The following is a 16,704-nucleotide window of genomic DNA, read 5'->3' as shown; positions in this document are numbered from 1 at the left end:
TACTGGTTAACTATTTTAAAATTATATATATGTATACTTATTTTTAGTAAACACAAATTAATTAGCGAATTTGAATTTCAAATAAGGTTATCCTTAAGAAAATAGATTAAACATGTGGTATGAAAAGTGTTCATCCAAAACTAAAAACAAAAAACATTGGTTAAGAGTAAATCATATTCTTTATTAACTAATGATGAATTGTTTAAAAGTAAAAACAAGGGGAGTTACAGGGAAACAAGTCCTTACCTTGAGTGGGGCAATAATTGACTTGGAACTTGTGTGTTTTGACCACTGCTCCTTGTTGAGGCAACATTCAATAGTTTATCCACTAACAACATTCAGTAGTTTAGACACTATATTTGGGATGCACAATTTAATAGATGTATCCACTTCACCCCTAGTTCCTAAACCAACTGAATTTTCTCTTTTTATATTTCTGGCAGTACTAAAATATAGCCATCACTAAATATGATGGAATCATTCCTGCGCATCATTATATAGTAATAAGATGATATATCACAAAATATTGTCAAAACCACATAAACGAAGTTTGGAAATTCCCAAAAGAACAACTACTAGGCAACTCATTATGTTATTGCACGCATAACAATTTCTTGCCAAAGGTATCAACACTTTTACTGAAAACATTGATCTTCTTATATATTTCATCCTTTCATTGACCTTAAATTTGGCACATCATTGATGTAAGTACAACAAGTAATAGATAAATTAAGGGATTTGAGAAATAACTAAGCACGTTATGCCTTTTCTATATGAGGATTCATGGACTTGTATTTAGATCGGGGTTCATGTCTCTGAAACTATAAGAAAAAAATATCTGAAATTAAATGGTCTCACAGACTTGTATTTATACCAGCCTAGATCCATCTAACTCCAGATCTATCATGCATTGAGAGGGATAAAATCCCTTGAGGTGAAAACCTTATTTTTGAAGTGTAGAATGTGAGGAAAGGTTTGCACCTCGAGGGATTCAATCCCTCTCAGCGCATGATAGATCCAGAGTTAGATGGATCCAGGTTGGTTCCAACTGAGGGAAGCAATGTCATATTTTTAGATTATCATTATTATGTATATGTTTTAGATAAACTTCATACTTTGAAATTTACATTATGTTTTCTTTGCGTGACATGACCATATAATTTTGTTCTTTAATTTAGTCTATGTTTCTTTCCTTGAATGGTTTTTATGTTCGTGTTTGGATGTTTTGAGTGGTTTCTACATATCTGTGTTTGGATGCTTTGAGTGATTTCTATGTTTCTGTGTTTATATGCTTTGAGTGGTTTGTGGGTTTATGTGTTTAAATTTGGATGGTAATGTTTGTGAATGTTACATTTTTGTGTTATATTTCTATATGTGTATGTAATTGTCTATTAGTAATTAGTTGGTGATAAAAAAAGGAAGAGAGTTTTGTTAATAAATTGCAAGAGGATTGATATTGGACATATATTTCATTTGATTTTAGGTATCATAGTTTTTGGAAACTAATTAATTCTTAATAATGTCCCTCCAGGTATTACTAAATATATCTTGAAGAGTAGTTTTAATTTTAAATTTGTTGAGCTACCTTAAACTGTTCGGATGATCGATATTGTTAATAACTTTAATTATGAAAAATGATGAAATAAAAATTTTGAATGCAAAGTGACAATGTCATAATGTTGAATGGAAAAAACTTGAATAATAATAATGCAGTCAATTACAAATAGTCTTCATTGTGATCAATCTTGTAGAATTTTCTCTACAAATTAGCTAGCTCACTGATATCATGTAGCAATATCACCTGCAGATCAAACTGATATATGTAATGTACTAAAGCATAATACTAGATCTACATCTACCATAAACTTTGTGGAAGCTAATCAACCATGAGAAAGATCAAGCATGAACACATATAGTTGATAAGAAGGAATCAATCACACATAACACATAAGAATTTATGCGGGAAAAGAAGCAGCCTAAAATCCAATCTCTGTATTATCTATCAAGTGGAAATCCTCAAAAACATACAAAAAGAATCAACTCAAAAGCTATCATGCTCTCTCTGCACTCTGATGATGTAGCTGATGGACTACCTAGGCCTATATATATAGGCTGCACAAGTCCTCCAAGCTCCTATTTTCTTGCGCAGTTTTGAATGGGGTCCAATGTCATAACATGTGTGAATTGGCCAAATCATACCTTTTGTCACCTCAGGTCCAACTACACAGTACTAGAAGGAATAATATTCCTTCCTCATGCAAGGAATATTCACTAAGAATATCCTAGCAACTGATAGTACATTGCCCTCATCTAATCTCAACTGGGTCTCTGTCTGAACTGCCATGCATCAGTTATCCATGAGTGAATACTCAGTTATCTGAAAATACCATTTGTCACATGCTTGCAATCATCAACAAACTAAATATCATTAATTTAACAACTTTTTAAATTAATCTAACTAGACTTGACTAAGTTAAACTAAGTCAATTGATCCTCTCAATATAGAACTCATCCTTAATTCCTCAACCAGTGGAGCAAATCAAGGACACATTCCCCAATCAGTGGAGAAATTATTGCATGTTCTCACAAAGACTTCAAGTTTGATTTTCCTTAACTAATTAACTCAACCTGAATTAATTAATTAATATTCAAACTACTGGTAAGACCAAGTTTGAATTTTACTTCCTATTTCTACTCTAGGGATTGACTAAAATAGGAATCCACACTGCACTGCTAAAAGTAGAACTTCTACTTTTAGCACTTCCATTTTTCATTCCCTTTTGCCCAATCCAGCACTGATGCCCAAACTTCTATTTTTAGCTGTGTTACTTTTAGCACTTCTATTTTTAGCAATTTCTTGTTGCCAATTTTCAACACTCCCTCTCAACAAGAAAGGCTTCCTCTCAAACCCGATCGTGTACCTCTGGAATTTTCTGCATGTAACACATCTACCAAGTGTTGTTTCTCCAGCAAATCTCAGAACAAAAAAACTCCCAATTGACCTCTCTGTTGGGCTAGAAACATGCTCTGATGTTGAAGCTCTACCTGCTGTTGACAAGTGCTCCCTCTTTGACCTCTGCGCTACTGCAACATCTCCATGCATCTCGCACCGTTGCACCCTTTTCTGTGCTACCCTGCATTGTGCAACACACTTGTGCCTCTTGCATTGCTAAAGACTGCATCCTGGGATTCCCTGCACTGTAGCTTTCTTTGCCGCTCCATACACATCTGTCTCTCCCCAATCAATCAGTTCCTGCTACTCCACATTTGGGCTCTCGTAGAAAATTTGAATCAAAGAGGTTGGGTACCTCAAGGATCCTAACCCTCCTCCTTGGGACGATCACTCCACATCGCCCCACCTCCTACCTGGAGGTATGGCTGCATGTGATCCCTCTGTCCACCTGGCTCGAAGTTTCCCCCTACTGGAGGTCTCTGCATGAGTAGATGTCTCTACTTGATCTCCTCTCATCTTCCCCTGTTGTGGCTGCTCCACAACCTCCTGAGGTTGCTTCACCAATTGTAGCTCCTCCACATTTGTCTGAGACTTCTCCTGGCGCTGCATGTTGAGAGGTAATATACTCTCCCTCTCAACCACCAAGTCTCTATCAGTTGCCTTGCTGCTCAAGGCTTTGCATGCATCTTGAACCTTAAGAGCATACAAGTTCTTGACCAGTGAACTAATCTGCTTCACCTGTCTAGTGATTATGTGTCTAAGGAAAACCCTTCCCTTACTGAAGACTACATCATAGCCTCTGTCTTCTAGCATCGTGATCAACACCAAGTTTCTTTTCAGTCTTGGTACATACTTAACATTGGTCAAGGTAAGGCGAGCTCCATGCTCCCTCTAAAAAATAACCATGCCTACACCTGAGACATTATACTTTTCATCGTTACCCATCGCTATGAGTATCTAGAGATCTTTCGCCTCCAAAGTACTGAACAAACTCTTGTCGTTGGTCATGTGGAAAGAAGCTCCACTGTCAGGAAACCAACCACTTCCCACCATGGATGAAACCATGCATGCGAAGAGTGTGAAATCCAACTCGAACTGTGAAGCAAGTGCCTCACCTTGAGATCCTTCCCCCGATCCCTTCTTGGATTTCTTGAGTGGACAATTTGTAAAAAAATGGCCCACCTCATTACAACAAAAGCATTGCACTTTCAATTTGTCATCCTTTTTCCCACCATGGGGAGAATTGGATTCAGAAAGGGAAACCTTCTCCTTCCCCTTCTTCGCCTTACTTGCTAAGGCACAGTTCTCTTCATCCTCCATGGATGAAGAACCATCTCTGGTGCTTCGTCTGATCTCCTCTTGCATCAAATCCGACCATAGTCGTTCCCAATCTGGCAGTTTCTCCCTTCCATTAACCGAGTCCTGGTAGCTATGCTAGCACTTAGGAAGGCCAAGGAGTGCTAGACTCACCATGTCATCATCAGTTGTCACGACCCATACACTTGCAAGCTCATCCCTGCATGTGGTGAGCTTGGTCAGATACATAGAGATCGTGTCGCCCTTTTCACACTTGATCTTTCAAAGTTTGTCCTTGATAGCCAACTTCCTCTGAACACTGCTGTTCTGATAAAGATCTTTCAATGTTTTCCACATCGAAAACGGAGTCTCCTTCCCATGGAGGCTCGAGATTATGTGATATCGAACTCCCTCCAGGATGATTCTCCTAACTCTAGCCACACACTTCCTCCATTCCACCAACTCTTGGGCATTAGATATTGCAAACTTGGGGACTTCTTGATCAATGAAGTCCTTCACCCCATTATCCTCTAATACTGCCTCCATGCGATCCTTCCAGGCTATATAGTTTGAGCTTCCATCTAGTGTATACTCAAGCCTCAAACCATAGAACACCATTGATGAAATCTAAAATGTGATAGGAACTCGATATCTATATCTAGAAACCACAAACTTCTTCCTTCTTGTATATTGTTCTTCCTTGATCACCTGTGCTTCGATACCATGTAGAATTTTCTCTACAAATCAGCTAGCTCACTGATATCATGTAGAAATTTCACTTGCAGATCAAACTAATATATGCATCAACCATTGTTAAGCTAAAGTATTCCCTATTCCTCAATCCATTTTTTCTTCATCCTTTTCAGAGGCCTTCACAAAAAACTTCTTCCATGTGTAAGGTAGAACTAGGATAGATGACTTCAAGATTTAATTTTCCTTTTCATGAGTGATATTCATTGATATGTGTACCTTCTCAACATGCCAAGCTGATGTTGAAGGAAGGTATCAAGGAGAAGAAGTAAATAATCACTTGCAAAGAAGAAGCACAAAGAAGAACTATCGTGAAGAGATGAAGTATATCCTGGACCATGACAGGATGAATACATTGCATGAAAACTTAGAAGGTTCTGATGATGATACAACACTCTTTGGTGGATGAGGATGAGGAAAAAATTAGATCATTCATGAAGATGAAGCACATATCAAATATATCATGAATAATGCAAGATAAATTAGCAAGAAGAATAACTTGGCATTGCTTCATCATCATGAAGATTCCTAGCCATGCCTATTTAAGTGTCATCACAATGTCAAATGTGTCCACGTGCCATGAAACATCATTTATGCATGTAATGATGTAATTATCAAAAGGAAAATGAAAAAATGTAATGTGTGGAAGTTCGAGAGTCACCTGTGGAATACGTAAAGTCACATGTGGAATATGTAAAAGTCACATGAGGACAAATGAGTCAAATTGAAGTTCAAAAGTAATTGGAAGTCCAAGAGTGATGAGGGAAGTTCAAGAGTCATATGGACATGAAAAGTAATTTCTCTTGTTATAAAATAAAACTCACAACTCAAGAAAAAGGATTTTTGAGGGCTTAGGCTTTGGAGAGCTAGTTTTGGCTTCTCTAGCATGACATAGGAGAGGAGATCATTCCTTGGAGAAGCAACAAGTACCTTAACATTCGACTATTGGAACTGGTGTGTCATCATTGTAACTCTGTACTTAGATCTTTCACCTAATAATTTAAGCTCATTGAGCCAACGAATATTCATGTGTATATCATGAATATTTTAAGACTATTCTCTGGATGTTTGTAGTATATTTTGGCATTCATATGGACCAAAGGAAATTGAACTATTTCAGTGGTTTTGGTGTTCATCTTATTGAATATGTGTTGTTCTTATTTAATTATTGTTGTGTCAATGTGAACTATTTCGCTACATAACTAATGAATCCTTCTTTTCTCTTGTATGACTCTCTTAGGCTAGTATTATTACTCCCTTTCTAGAGACTCACTCTTGTCTCCCCTCTCATGAAGGTCCCATTTTACATATTGCAATTTTTGTTTCGTAATGTCAACTTGCTTATCAGTTTCACAAGACATGTATAATATCTTATGTTATTCATTGCCCCGAAGGAAAATCATAAGTTATGGTGGCCAAATTGATACTTTGGATGGGGCTTCTACTCCAAATGGTGTAATTTCTAATTGGGACTTCACATAGCAGAGACCCCCTATATGTTGGCAGTATCCAACACCATCAACATTATAGGACTAGAAGGAGGGCTAGATGACAACTTGTGCCCATTGAGTTTGTGTTGAATCTCTTATCTTAAATGTCTCTTTATCATATCATAATCCCCCGATGTTCTTCTCAAGAGCTTGATCTTACCATCCTTGCAAAAATTGTTAATAACTTGTCTCAATTTAAGTTTGATGGTGAGGGTGGACTAACATTTCTTGAAAATATGTTTCAATTTACTCATTTTTTTCTTACTAATGGAATAGTAACATTGTAAGGATGTCATGGCCAAACTGTTCACCCTAAAATTTGAAGGTTGAGTCAAGAAATGGTATCATACATTACTTGTTGCTTCTATCCGTTCATTTTAGGAACTTGTTAAGGAGTTTTGTGAAGCATCTAACAAGTATGAATATGAATATGTATGTGCTATAATTGATCAACTAGAATGAAGTCAAGTGAGTTCATAGAGGATTTTGTTAATCGTTTTCTTCACCCATGCCACAAAATTCCTAAGGGATTGGTTGCATTAGATTCATTATGGAAAATTTTTAGAGTTTTATCATACTCAACTTGATATCTTTTGAATTTCAACCCCTGAATGATTCTCCTCCCCTAACTTTTGCAAACCTTGAGACACTCCAAACCTGTGAGGAGGAACCTACCATTCATTTTGTTACTTGTTCTCCTCCTTTTCTAGTGTCGATTTCGGTGGCTCCTTGTGGTGATGTTGAAGTTGGGAAATTTGGTAATCAAATTGTTGATTTGACTTTTCAACCTCGACCCACTTCCCATTATATAGATTTGATGGAGAAAAGTTTAGAGTGGTTCATAAAGCCTAAGGTGAAGACTAATCCCTTGAAATTTCAAGATGATATTAACACTCATAACTTTAATATTTAATCTGATTTGATCGAAGGTATGATTTCCTCAAGGGATACCCTTCAACCTCTGTCATCTACTTTCCTAATTCCTTATTCCCTAGTGCACTTGATCAACCTACTTCAAATCTTAATGATATTCAACCTATTGTTTCTAGCACTATCGAAGAATAATGTATTTATATTTCACATGTAGAGGGGAAAAGTGTTGGAGATGTGTCTTATATTTCTTCCATCTTTCAAGATGAGAATTTTGCATCTTTGGATGATCACAAATCTAATAGTCTTGATGACTTGTCAAATGATTCTAGGCCCTAAATTTAAGTTAATACTTTGGACAACCATCACCTTCACATTAATTTTCTACTAATACATATGGTGATGAGTTCCTAACTATATCATATGACATATTTCCTTCTTCTGAAGACTTGGATTTACAAGGTGTCGATTTGAAATCTATCACTCATAGTGTACCATGTCTATTTATGGGGACATATAGTATTTCAATTCAAAATCATCATGAAATCCCTTTGATTCATGCATCTATGGATATCAAATATGAATAAGTAAGTTGTCAATTTTTAGAATCTTTGGTATATCTTGGTTAGTTGAAAGGTCACATTGGTATGCCTTTATTTGATTATTATACTGTTGAAAATGATATTGATTCATTTTTCTTACAAGTTCAATCCGATCTAGTTACAATGGGTGCTCCTCCTCCTAAGCCTTTTCATTCATCCTCATCTCTAAAACACTATTCATTGTACCCATATATGTTTAACAATTTTGTGATACCAGCAGCCCCTCTACATACTTTAGAAATTTATTTGGCTAGTAATTGTTGAAATCAAGTATAGGATGGTGTGATCATACAATCAAAGGATGAAAAGGGTGAATACATTATTCATGATCTGTTCAACTATAAATATTTCATAATTTTGGGGGAATATTTTCCAACTCTATATGATCAATGGATTTTCATCATTGATGCATTTAAATACTCTGTCCATCAAGAGTCTGATATGCTTGATCTTAAATCTAATCAAACCAGTGGCACTAACACTTTTTTCATTGATACATATGAAGATAGTGGCACAAGTCTACCTATTGATTTTTCTAAGAAACACAAATTTGATGATCCACCGTTAGAAAGTTCAAAGACCTATCGAGAATTTAATGTTGAAAATAGCAACAAGAAATGCTAAAAATACAATCTAGAATTTCCAATTTAATTTGTCCTTGAATTAAATTGAGAATTAAAATTGTAATTTTTTTCACATAACAACTTGTAATAGTTAACTAAGTTAAGTTGACTTAGTTAACTTAGGAATTTTGAGTTGAAATTCTTTGGAAGTCATGTATATGTTTTCCCTAAGTTTTAGGGGTCCAGGATGAGTTTAATTATGAGTTGTAATTAGATAACTCATTTTACTGAGTTATGTTGACTTAAGTTAGTTCTAAAATATTTGTGGAACTAATAAAGAGTTAACAGTCAATTGGTCCACTAGTGCATCCACAAGTGTCACTCTAGTTAACTGAAGATTCCCTTATCAGAATATCATGCATGTCGATTCTGAGTAAGACTTAGTTGAGACTAGAGTGCAGGGACATTGCACTATCAGTTGTATGATTTAATGAGTTGTAAATATCATGCATGAAAACAGAGAAGGAACTAATTTTGGATTTTGCAATTATGGATGATGAATTTCCCTTTAAATACGGGCTAATTCTCTCAGGAATTGTCTAAAGAATTAGAATCTTGGAGGCTTGGAAATTTGGCTAAGTATTGGCCAAAGGAAGTCATCAACAGAGGATAGGAAATACTTGTGCAGATTAAGATCAAGGTTGAGCAGAGGATATTGTATTCATCCAAATTATTTGACTAAAGGCGCAAGAAATCATGGGATTGGAGAGAAGCAGAAGAGGATAGAGATTGGCTTGAGATTTATTGTGAGAAGGGAAACTGATCATACTAAGTGATGGGAATGTTCTTGTGACACAAGCATTGTATTATCATCTTGGATTTCTATTTAATGCAATATAGATAGTGGGGGTTTTTAGCTGAGGATTTCCCCAGATACTTATTGGGTTAAGTGTCTTTGATTTATCTTCTTCTTGTTCATATTGTTTTCATCGATCTATTGGATTCCACTAGCTGATAGTACAAGTAAATTCTCGTCCTGTGATTTAGTAAATTGCATGAGCTTCTGAATCTACAAGAAATTTCTACATGGTATCAGAGCTAGATTTGTAGAATTTTTTTACATTTGAGGCACTTCAGCACCCACTGAGATTTATGTTAGGTTCTCATAGTCCTATTGAGATCTCTAAACTAAGTTGGATCCATATTTTCATGCACAATTCTTTGGTTAACATCTATCCATTGGTTGTGAGTTCATTCTTAAAGGACTCATAGTGTTTCCAAGTTAATATTTCTGACCCATGAAATATATTTTATGATAAGATAATGGGTTCTTGTTTGGTTTGTCCCTCTTCAGGTGAATCTGTTGTATTAGACCCATTGTTTAGGAGAACACCTTTCACGGATCCTTACAACCTTAAAGGATGTGGTTTTGATCATCAAGATAAAGGTCATCTTTGGTTGAATGATTTCTCCCTGTTTAGCTCTTCTGAGAACGATTCCCTTCTCATCCCCCTTGTGTATTATATGAATTAATTATCCTTTTAGCAAAAGTCCTCTTCTTGAAGGTTACAAATTCTTAAATCGTTCAACGGATCAAAAACCTTGTGGAGATATGGATATTATATTCAAATTGATAGATGAGAATGGATAATCTTATATGTTAATTGATAAACCCAATCATAATATTCTATATTCTCTTTGTGATTTAGATATGTTATTTTAAAATTCATTTCGTCATGATTTTCAGGATTTTCAGATTGGTTACTCTGAATATTATGATCCAATCAATGAATGGTTCAAGAAATATTACTTAACAAGATGTTATGCTAATAACAAGATTCAATCATTCTTAATGTTTGCAAAAATGTAAGACACAAATGAATGTACATTTGCAAGAAACCTTCAAGGTTTGTATGAGTGACATTTCAATCAACAAGGTAAAATTTGAGATTGGATCAATCGAGTCGGTATGGTAGATATGTTTGATTATAAACAAGACATTCAGATCATTGTGAAAGTTTTTCAAGTTATTATATTTTCTTTTTCACAATGCTTTATATTGATTTTAATTTCTCACATATTTGTGTTTTGTAGTTCGCTAACTGTAATGGTTTCATTGGTAATTCCATTACACTTAGACCTATCCTTCTAGATGGTTAGGTTAGGAGTAGGTCTAGTTACATTCTAGCTACATTTTAGTCTTCCTTGCACACGCATCCTTCATTTCCTTTGTTTAGCCTCTTTTTTTTTTCTTATTGTTGTATCACATGTTGCTTTCAGTTCATCCTTCATTTTTTGCGTCCTTTTGATTTTTTTCTTTCTCTTTAGTGTTTTTCTTAGTAAGTCTTTGCATGAAAGATGCTCCTTTTGGCTCAAAAGACAATGTGGAAAAACTTGAGAAGGGAACTGTGATGATAAACAATGCTTGGCTAATCTGCCATCCTCTTCTTTTTCCTGGGTTTTTATATCCTTAAAGTCTATGATATCTGAATGGAAAATACAATTCATTACAGACAAAAAGATTTTTGTCAAACTATGAAGCCCATATCTTTATTAGAATATTCATTTTGAATCAACCTTGTATTGAATAGTGTTTTACCTCTTGTATCAACTGAGTAAAGAAGGGGAATTGTATTTTTATATTTGTAGTCAAGGGTTTTATATCAAAGTCCATTGGGTCCATTGGGGCATTAAGATGAGGCCTTTGCATACTCTATGGGTATGGGATTTTGCATGCACTAGTTTCATGTTCTGTTTAATGACAATCATCTAGCTTATAGTGTTTATTATAGGAGACAGAAGCCCGTTTGTGTTCTCCACTAAAGGGGCCCTCTGCATCAAAGTAGTAGGCAAAAGTTTAGGTGAAAATATTCGTAATTGGGCTAATTTTCCATGCTTTTCCAAAAAAAAAGATTAGTTAATTTTCATTTTTTTCTAAATATGATTCACCGAATTTTATAATATAAAATTATAATACATTGAAATTGCCAAAATTTTATAGATACTATATAAAGTCACTAGAAATTGGATTAATTTTAAAAAACTATTGCTAAACATTTTAGAGTTTTCGTATTACGGGCTAGTAAGATTCACCAAGGTTTCTAAACTTTAAGATAAATTTCCATCCTCAAAATTTTCCTTGCAAAGTATCTACTAATTTTCATGTTCTTCAGATCTCGGCATTCTCTAGGAAGGAAATTAGCACCCATCGAATTTATTGGTAGTGTAAACAACCAGAAATCATGGCTCAACCTCCTACTACTCACCATAGAGGGGCCAGAACAGATCATGGTGAGCACCGAGGAAACTTCTCTAATTGTGGTTGGGGTAGAGGATGCATTGAGGATCAAGTTGATATGGTCAGGCACCAATATACTTCCACCACCTCAGCCTTCAACAAATCAAGGATTCATCAGTTAGAGAATAGTGTAGGTATGATGGAGGTGCTTTAGGATCATCACTTCATGGTTAAATTCGGTGAATTATGATAGAACCCACGTAATAAATGAGGCATGAGGACATTTCTCTTATAGTCTCTATTGGTTTACTAGAAAATGAAAATGTTATTGGCTAGTGCTTTGGCTACACCACAACGAGGGCAAGTATGGACCCAAGATGTCTTGGGGCCTCTCAAAACAGATATGCAGTAGCTGAAATATTTTATGGTATAGCTAAATGCCTACATAACTAGATTGGAACATAATGTTCCTTTAATAGTTCTGGCAAATCAACTAGGATGAAGCGCTAAGGATCCTGCATCAGTTGATTCTCTAGATGAGTAGTGGTTTTCTTTATGGTCTTTAGTCTATTTTTTGGGATGGTGATGGACAATATAATATATAGTAGGAGGATAGGAGAAGTCTCAGTGTATCGGGCTCTATTAAAACTATTATGGGCATATCATTTTTGAACTATGTATGACGCAACCATATGGTCAACATACATGGTTTGCCGCTCGGCAGGTTGAGACAATCTTGTAAACCTTGCGCTTTTTTGGCAAAGTAATAGAAGGATCCATCTCAATTCAAAAAAAAATTGTAAATATGTGTATTAAAAAGTGTGAAAATTTTAGGCTTAATATTTTCATGAGTTAATTTTCCATGGTCTCTAAAAATATCATCAAACATTTTACAATTTGCATATTAAAAACTAATAAAATTTACTAAAGTTTCTAAAATTTTACTGATCATACAAATATCTCAACATCAACTTTATCCTCTTTGTGCCATTAACTGATACATCCATTCACTTGTATTTTCAATTTCAATACCATCACTATCTTATCTTATTTTTTATCCATATCTATTCGGAGTTGCACTAACCATTAATAAATTTATTACAATTTATGATGTTGTTAAACAGTATCACAATCGTCCAATCTCGTGGGTTATGTTTTGTAAGTGGGTTGAAAAGTCTAATTTTGAACAAAAGGCACCAATGTGCTGTTCTTCCGGAATGGTATATAATTTAAATAATATATTTCCGCTTTACTATTAGATTAATGATGGAGGGGATTGAAACAAAAAGTTGATGGAAAACTGTGAGTCTACTTTGATTCTTCGTAATAACAAATAGTTGTTCACAGACATAGCTAATATCCGATTAGTACAATGAATCATCTCTAAGGATAAAAATAAAAATCTCACAATCTATTCGGAGTTGCACTAACCATTAATAAATTTATTACAATTTATGATGTTGTTAAACAGTACCACAATCGTCCAATCTCGTGGTTATGTTTTGTAAGTGGGTTGGAAAGTCCAATTTTGAACAAAAGGCACCCATGTGCTGTTCTTCCGGAATGGTATATAATTTAAATAATATATTTCTGCTTTACTATTAGATTAATGATGGAGGGGATTGAAACAAAAAGTTGATGGTAAACCGTGAGTCTACCTTGATTCTTCGTAATAACAAATAGTTGTTGTGCACAGACACAGCTAATATCCGATTAGTACAATGAATCATCTCTAAAAATAAAAAGCTCACAATCTACTCGGTGTGTGGCATTACCTGATAGATCCCTTCACTTGTATTTTTAGTTTCAATGCCATCACTATCCTTATCTATTAGGAGTAGCACTAGGCATTAAAAGAACTATTACAATTTATGAAGTTGATAAACAGTATCATAGTCGTACAATCTAGTGGGGTTTGTTTTGTGAGTGAGTCAAGGTTGAAAACTCCAATTTTGACCGAAGGCACCAATGTGCTGTTCTTCCGGAATTGTATACGATTTAAATAATGCTATATAATTTAAATAATATATTTCCGCGTTAGTGTGACATTAATGGAGGGAATTGAAACAAAAAATCGAAGGTGAACTGTGAGTCTATACTTTTATTCATTTAAAATTTCCGTTTTCAACAGCGGTGTTTCATACGGATTTAGAGCTGACAGGTCTTTCTGCATAAGGGTGGGTTGTTTTTTTTCTCACTTAGATTAGAATCAAAATGTCATGATATGATATGTTTGTTATGTAACATTATTATCCATCTTAATTTATTAATTCTTGGAATAATATGATCTACTTTATTTATATAAAATCCTAGGAATAACGTACCTTGTAGCACAGTGAGATTGCCTAATGAGATTCCAAGTAAACCAAGGCTCGGCGTTCTTCTAGAATGACTTATTTCCACAAGTACATACAACTTTGCATAATTAGATGCCGAACTGAAACACATTCATTGCATCTTCCTCCATATCGTGGAAGCAATACGTCATGCCGGATTGCAATTTTTCGCTCTAAATATCGATACTCTATGCTGGTTTTCATATATTGAGTTAAGCGGGCTGGGTGTTAGGTTTAGTGTTGTCACTATGGGGTGGATGTTCAATTATGCTTTTTTCATGCAACTCGCATGGTTCTGCTTGGTTGGGCAAGGCCAAGATGTGCAGCAACAATTCTTAGCTCCTCACAATAACGCGAGAGACCAAGTGTGCGTTTCGGCTCTCGTATGGGACGACATCGTCGCGGCTTACGCACAGAATTATGCAAATCAACGCATAGCAGACTGCGCTTTGACGCACTCTGGTGGCAAATACGGAGAAAATATTTTCGCAGGGTTTGGAATAGCAGATTACATTGGAAGCGCCGTGAGGTCTTGGGTGAACGAGAGGCAATACTATGATTACTCCTCTAATTCCTGTGCTGCAGGTAAAGTGTGCGGGCACTATACGCAGGTGATCTGGAGAAATTCCCAGAGGGTCGGATGCGCTCAAGCTAAATGTAACAACGGTTGGAGTTTCGTTATCTGCAACTACGACCCGTCAAAAAACTATGTAGGGCAGAAACCATACTGAATTCTGATATCTGAGTCCTATCGTGTCCTTCTAATTTTCTGTCGTAGCCTTCTAATATCTAGTTGTTCAACGTCTCTGTACGTTGACGAGGTTAGTTAGATAAAATGTGAACAGAATTGAAAAGAAAGAGATGTAGCTCTCAGGTGTGGCTTGCACCGGGAGACTATACTCATCAAACTTGAGAGATCACTCTCGTCCATTCTATTTCCAATCAATCAAAGATTACATATTAAATACAATACTAGGAAATAGGAAGTTGCACCCAAACCCCATAATTATAGGAACTAATAGGGAGGAAGTTACGACAACGTAACTATTTTCTCCATTAATAACAAAATAATATTAATTATTCTCAACTTAGTTAAGTAAATAAATGGCGAGTTTGTCCTGTCATAAATATCTATACGTTGACGATGCTAGTTAAGTAATTAAATGGCGACTGTATGTGGGTGACGCTAGTCAATTAAATAATTTATGAATCGTCTTAAGCCTCTCCTTCTGGTATATATTATATCGTTAATAAATGGATACATCATTTTTTTAAATAAAGGTTATATATATAATTGATATGAAAATGATAATAAGTTAATAATTATTTATTTAATATTGAATGATGCAATTTTTTTTATTTAATGCCTATATTATGGTAAACATGTTATGTCATTAGAGTATAGATTGATATAATGAGATTTGTATAAATTGTATATATATATTATTTTTACATTTTTTTCAAATTTATATTTTCTAAATTTTTTTTTTTGTAAATTAAAAAATAAAACCTATAAAAATTCTCTATTCAATACTTTATATCAATGGGAAAATGGAATTTCTGAATTTAATTACAAACTATGTGTTTATGGTACATAGTAATTAATATTTATATTTATTGTACATAGTAATTAGTGATATAGTACATACTAATTAAGAATACAGTACACAAAAAGTCAATTCTTGCCATTATTACACAATAAGAGGGGAGACATTTTAACGAATAAGATTTGAGATAAATAGAAATACATTTTATTTAGAACTAATAATTTTAATTTCATAATGTTAAACATTGGATAGATTTTAATTTTTGTTAGTAAAAAAAGCTAATAGAAAGTTAATGAAAAACTGAATGCACTTATAAGTTTATTAGTAAATGTATATGTACATTAACCTATGATAAATATCAAAACGTTTTAGTTGATAATAAATTTTAAATCATTAACAATAATAAAAAATTGTATTTTTATTTTAAATTAAAATTATTGAGTTGCTTAATTTGTAGATGAAATAGGCACTTTCTCACTCTTTTTTTTTTCTCTAGTTAATTCTAATGAAAAATTAGTAGGCCACATTGTTTTTAGTTAATTTTAATCAAAATCAGGTAGAGATTTTTAAAAATTTGAGGTTAAGTTGTTTAATCTCTAGAATTGAAGTGCTTCATGATGCTTCTCAATTGTATGCATTCAAAAATGTATTTTAAATAACAAAAAATCACATTCTCTTTTGAAATTATTTTAACGGTGAAAAAGTTAATTTTATATGAGATTTGTTTAATTGTTAAATTCAATTAAAATGAGATAAAGAGCATAACTATTTTAGATTTGTTAATGTATTGAAAATGTTTCATAATATTCAATGGACGTTAAATCTCTATAATCAATCTAATAATTATTGATATTAAATTAAAAATCTAGAAACTCTACTCTCAAATACACACACTTGACATATCACATGTTTATTGGAATATACCTCTAAAAATCACATTATTTAACCCCCTACCAATACTATTCCAATACACTTTCCAAATTTAAAATTTTTATTGAAAGATACCTCTATAAATCACATTATTTAACAATACGAATCCAACACTTTTCAAATTTAAAA

General features: G+C 34.1%; 1 protein-coding gene across 1 annotated transcript; it reads left to right on the top strand.

The window, feature by feature from the left end:
* The first annotated feature begins 14,237 nt into the window (after nt 1-14,237).
* LOC149241578 (pathogenesis-related protein 1A-like) lies at nt 14,238-14,911 on the top strand. Its single transcript, XM_089367553.1, has one exon. The coding sequence runs from the start codon at nt 14,347-14,349 to the stop codon at nt 14,827-14,829; it is 483 nt and encodes a 160-aa protein (XP_089223679.1). The 5' UTR covers nt 14,238-14,346; the 3' UTR covers nt 14,830-14,911.
* The last annotated feature ends 1,793 nt before the right edge of the window (nt 14,912-16,704 follow it).

This window comes from Pinus tabuliformis, chromosome 8 (genome assembly GCF_031772625.1).
Source record: "Pinus tabuliformis cultivar Carrire ecotype Pingquan chromosome 8, CPIR1, whole genome shotgun sequence".
NCBI classification, from domain to species: domain Eukaryota; kingdom Viridiplantae; phylum Streptophyta; class Pinopsida; order Pinales; family Pinaceae; genus Pinus; species Pinus tabuliformis.
The sequence above is the reverse complement of the archived record's forward strand: the minus strand, read 5'-3'. Positions and strand labels throughout refer to the sequence as shown.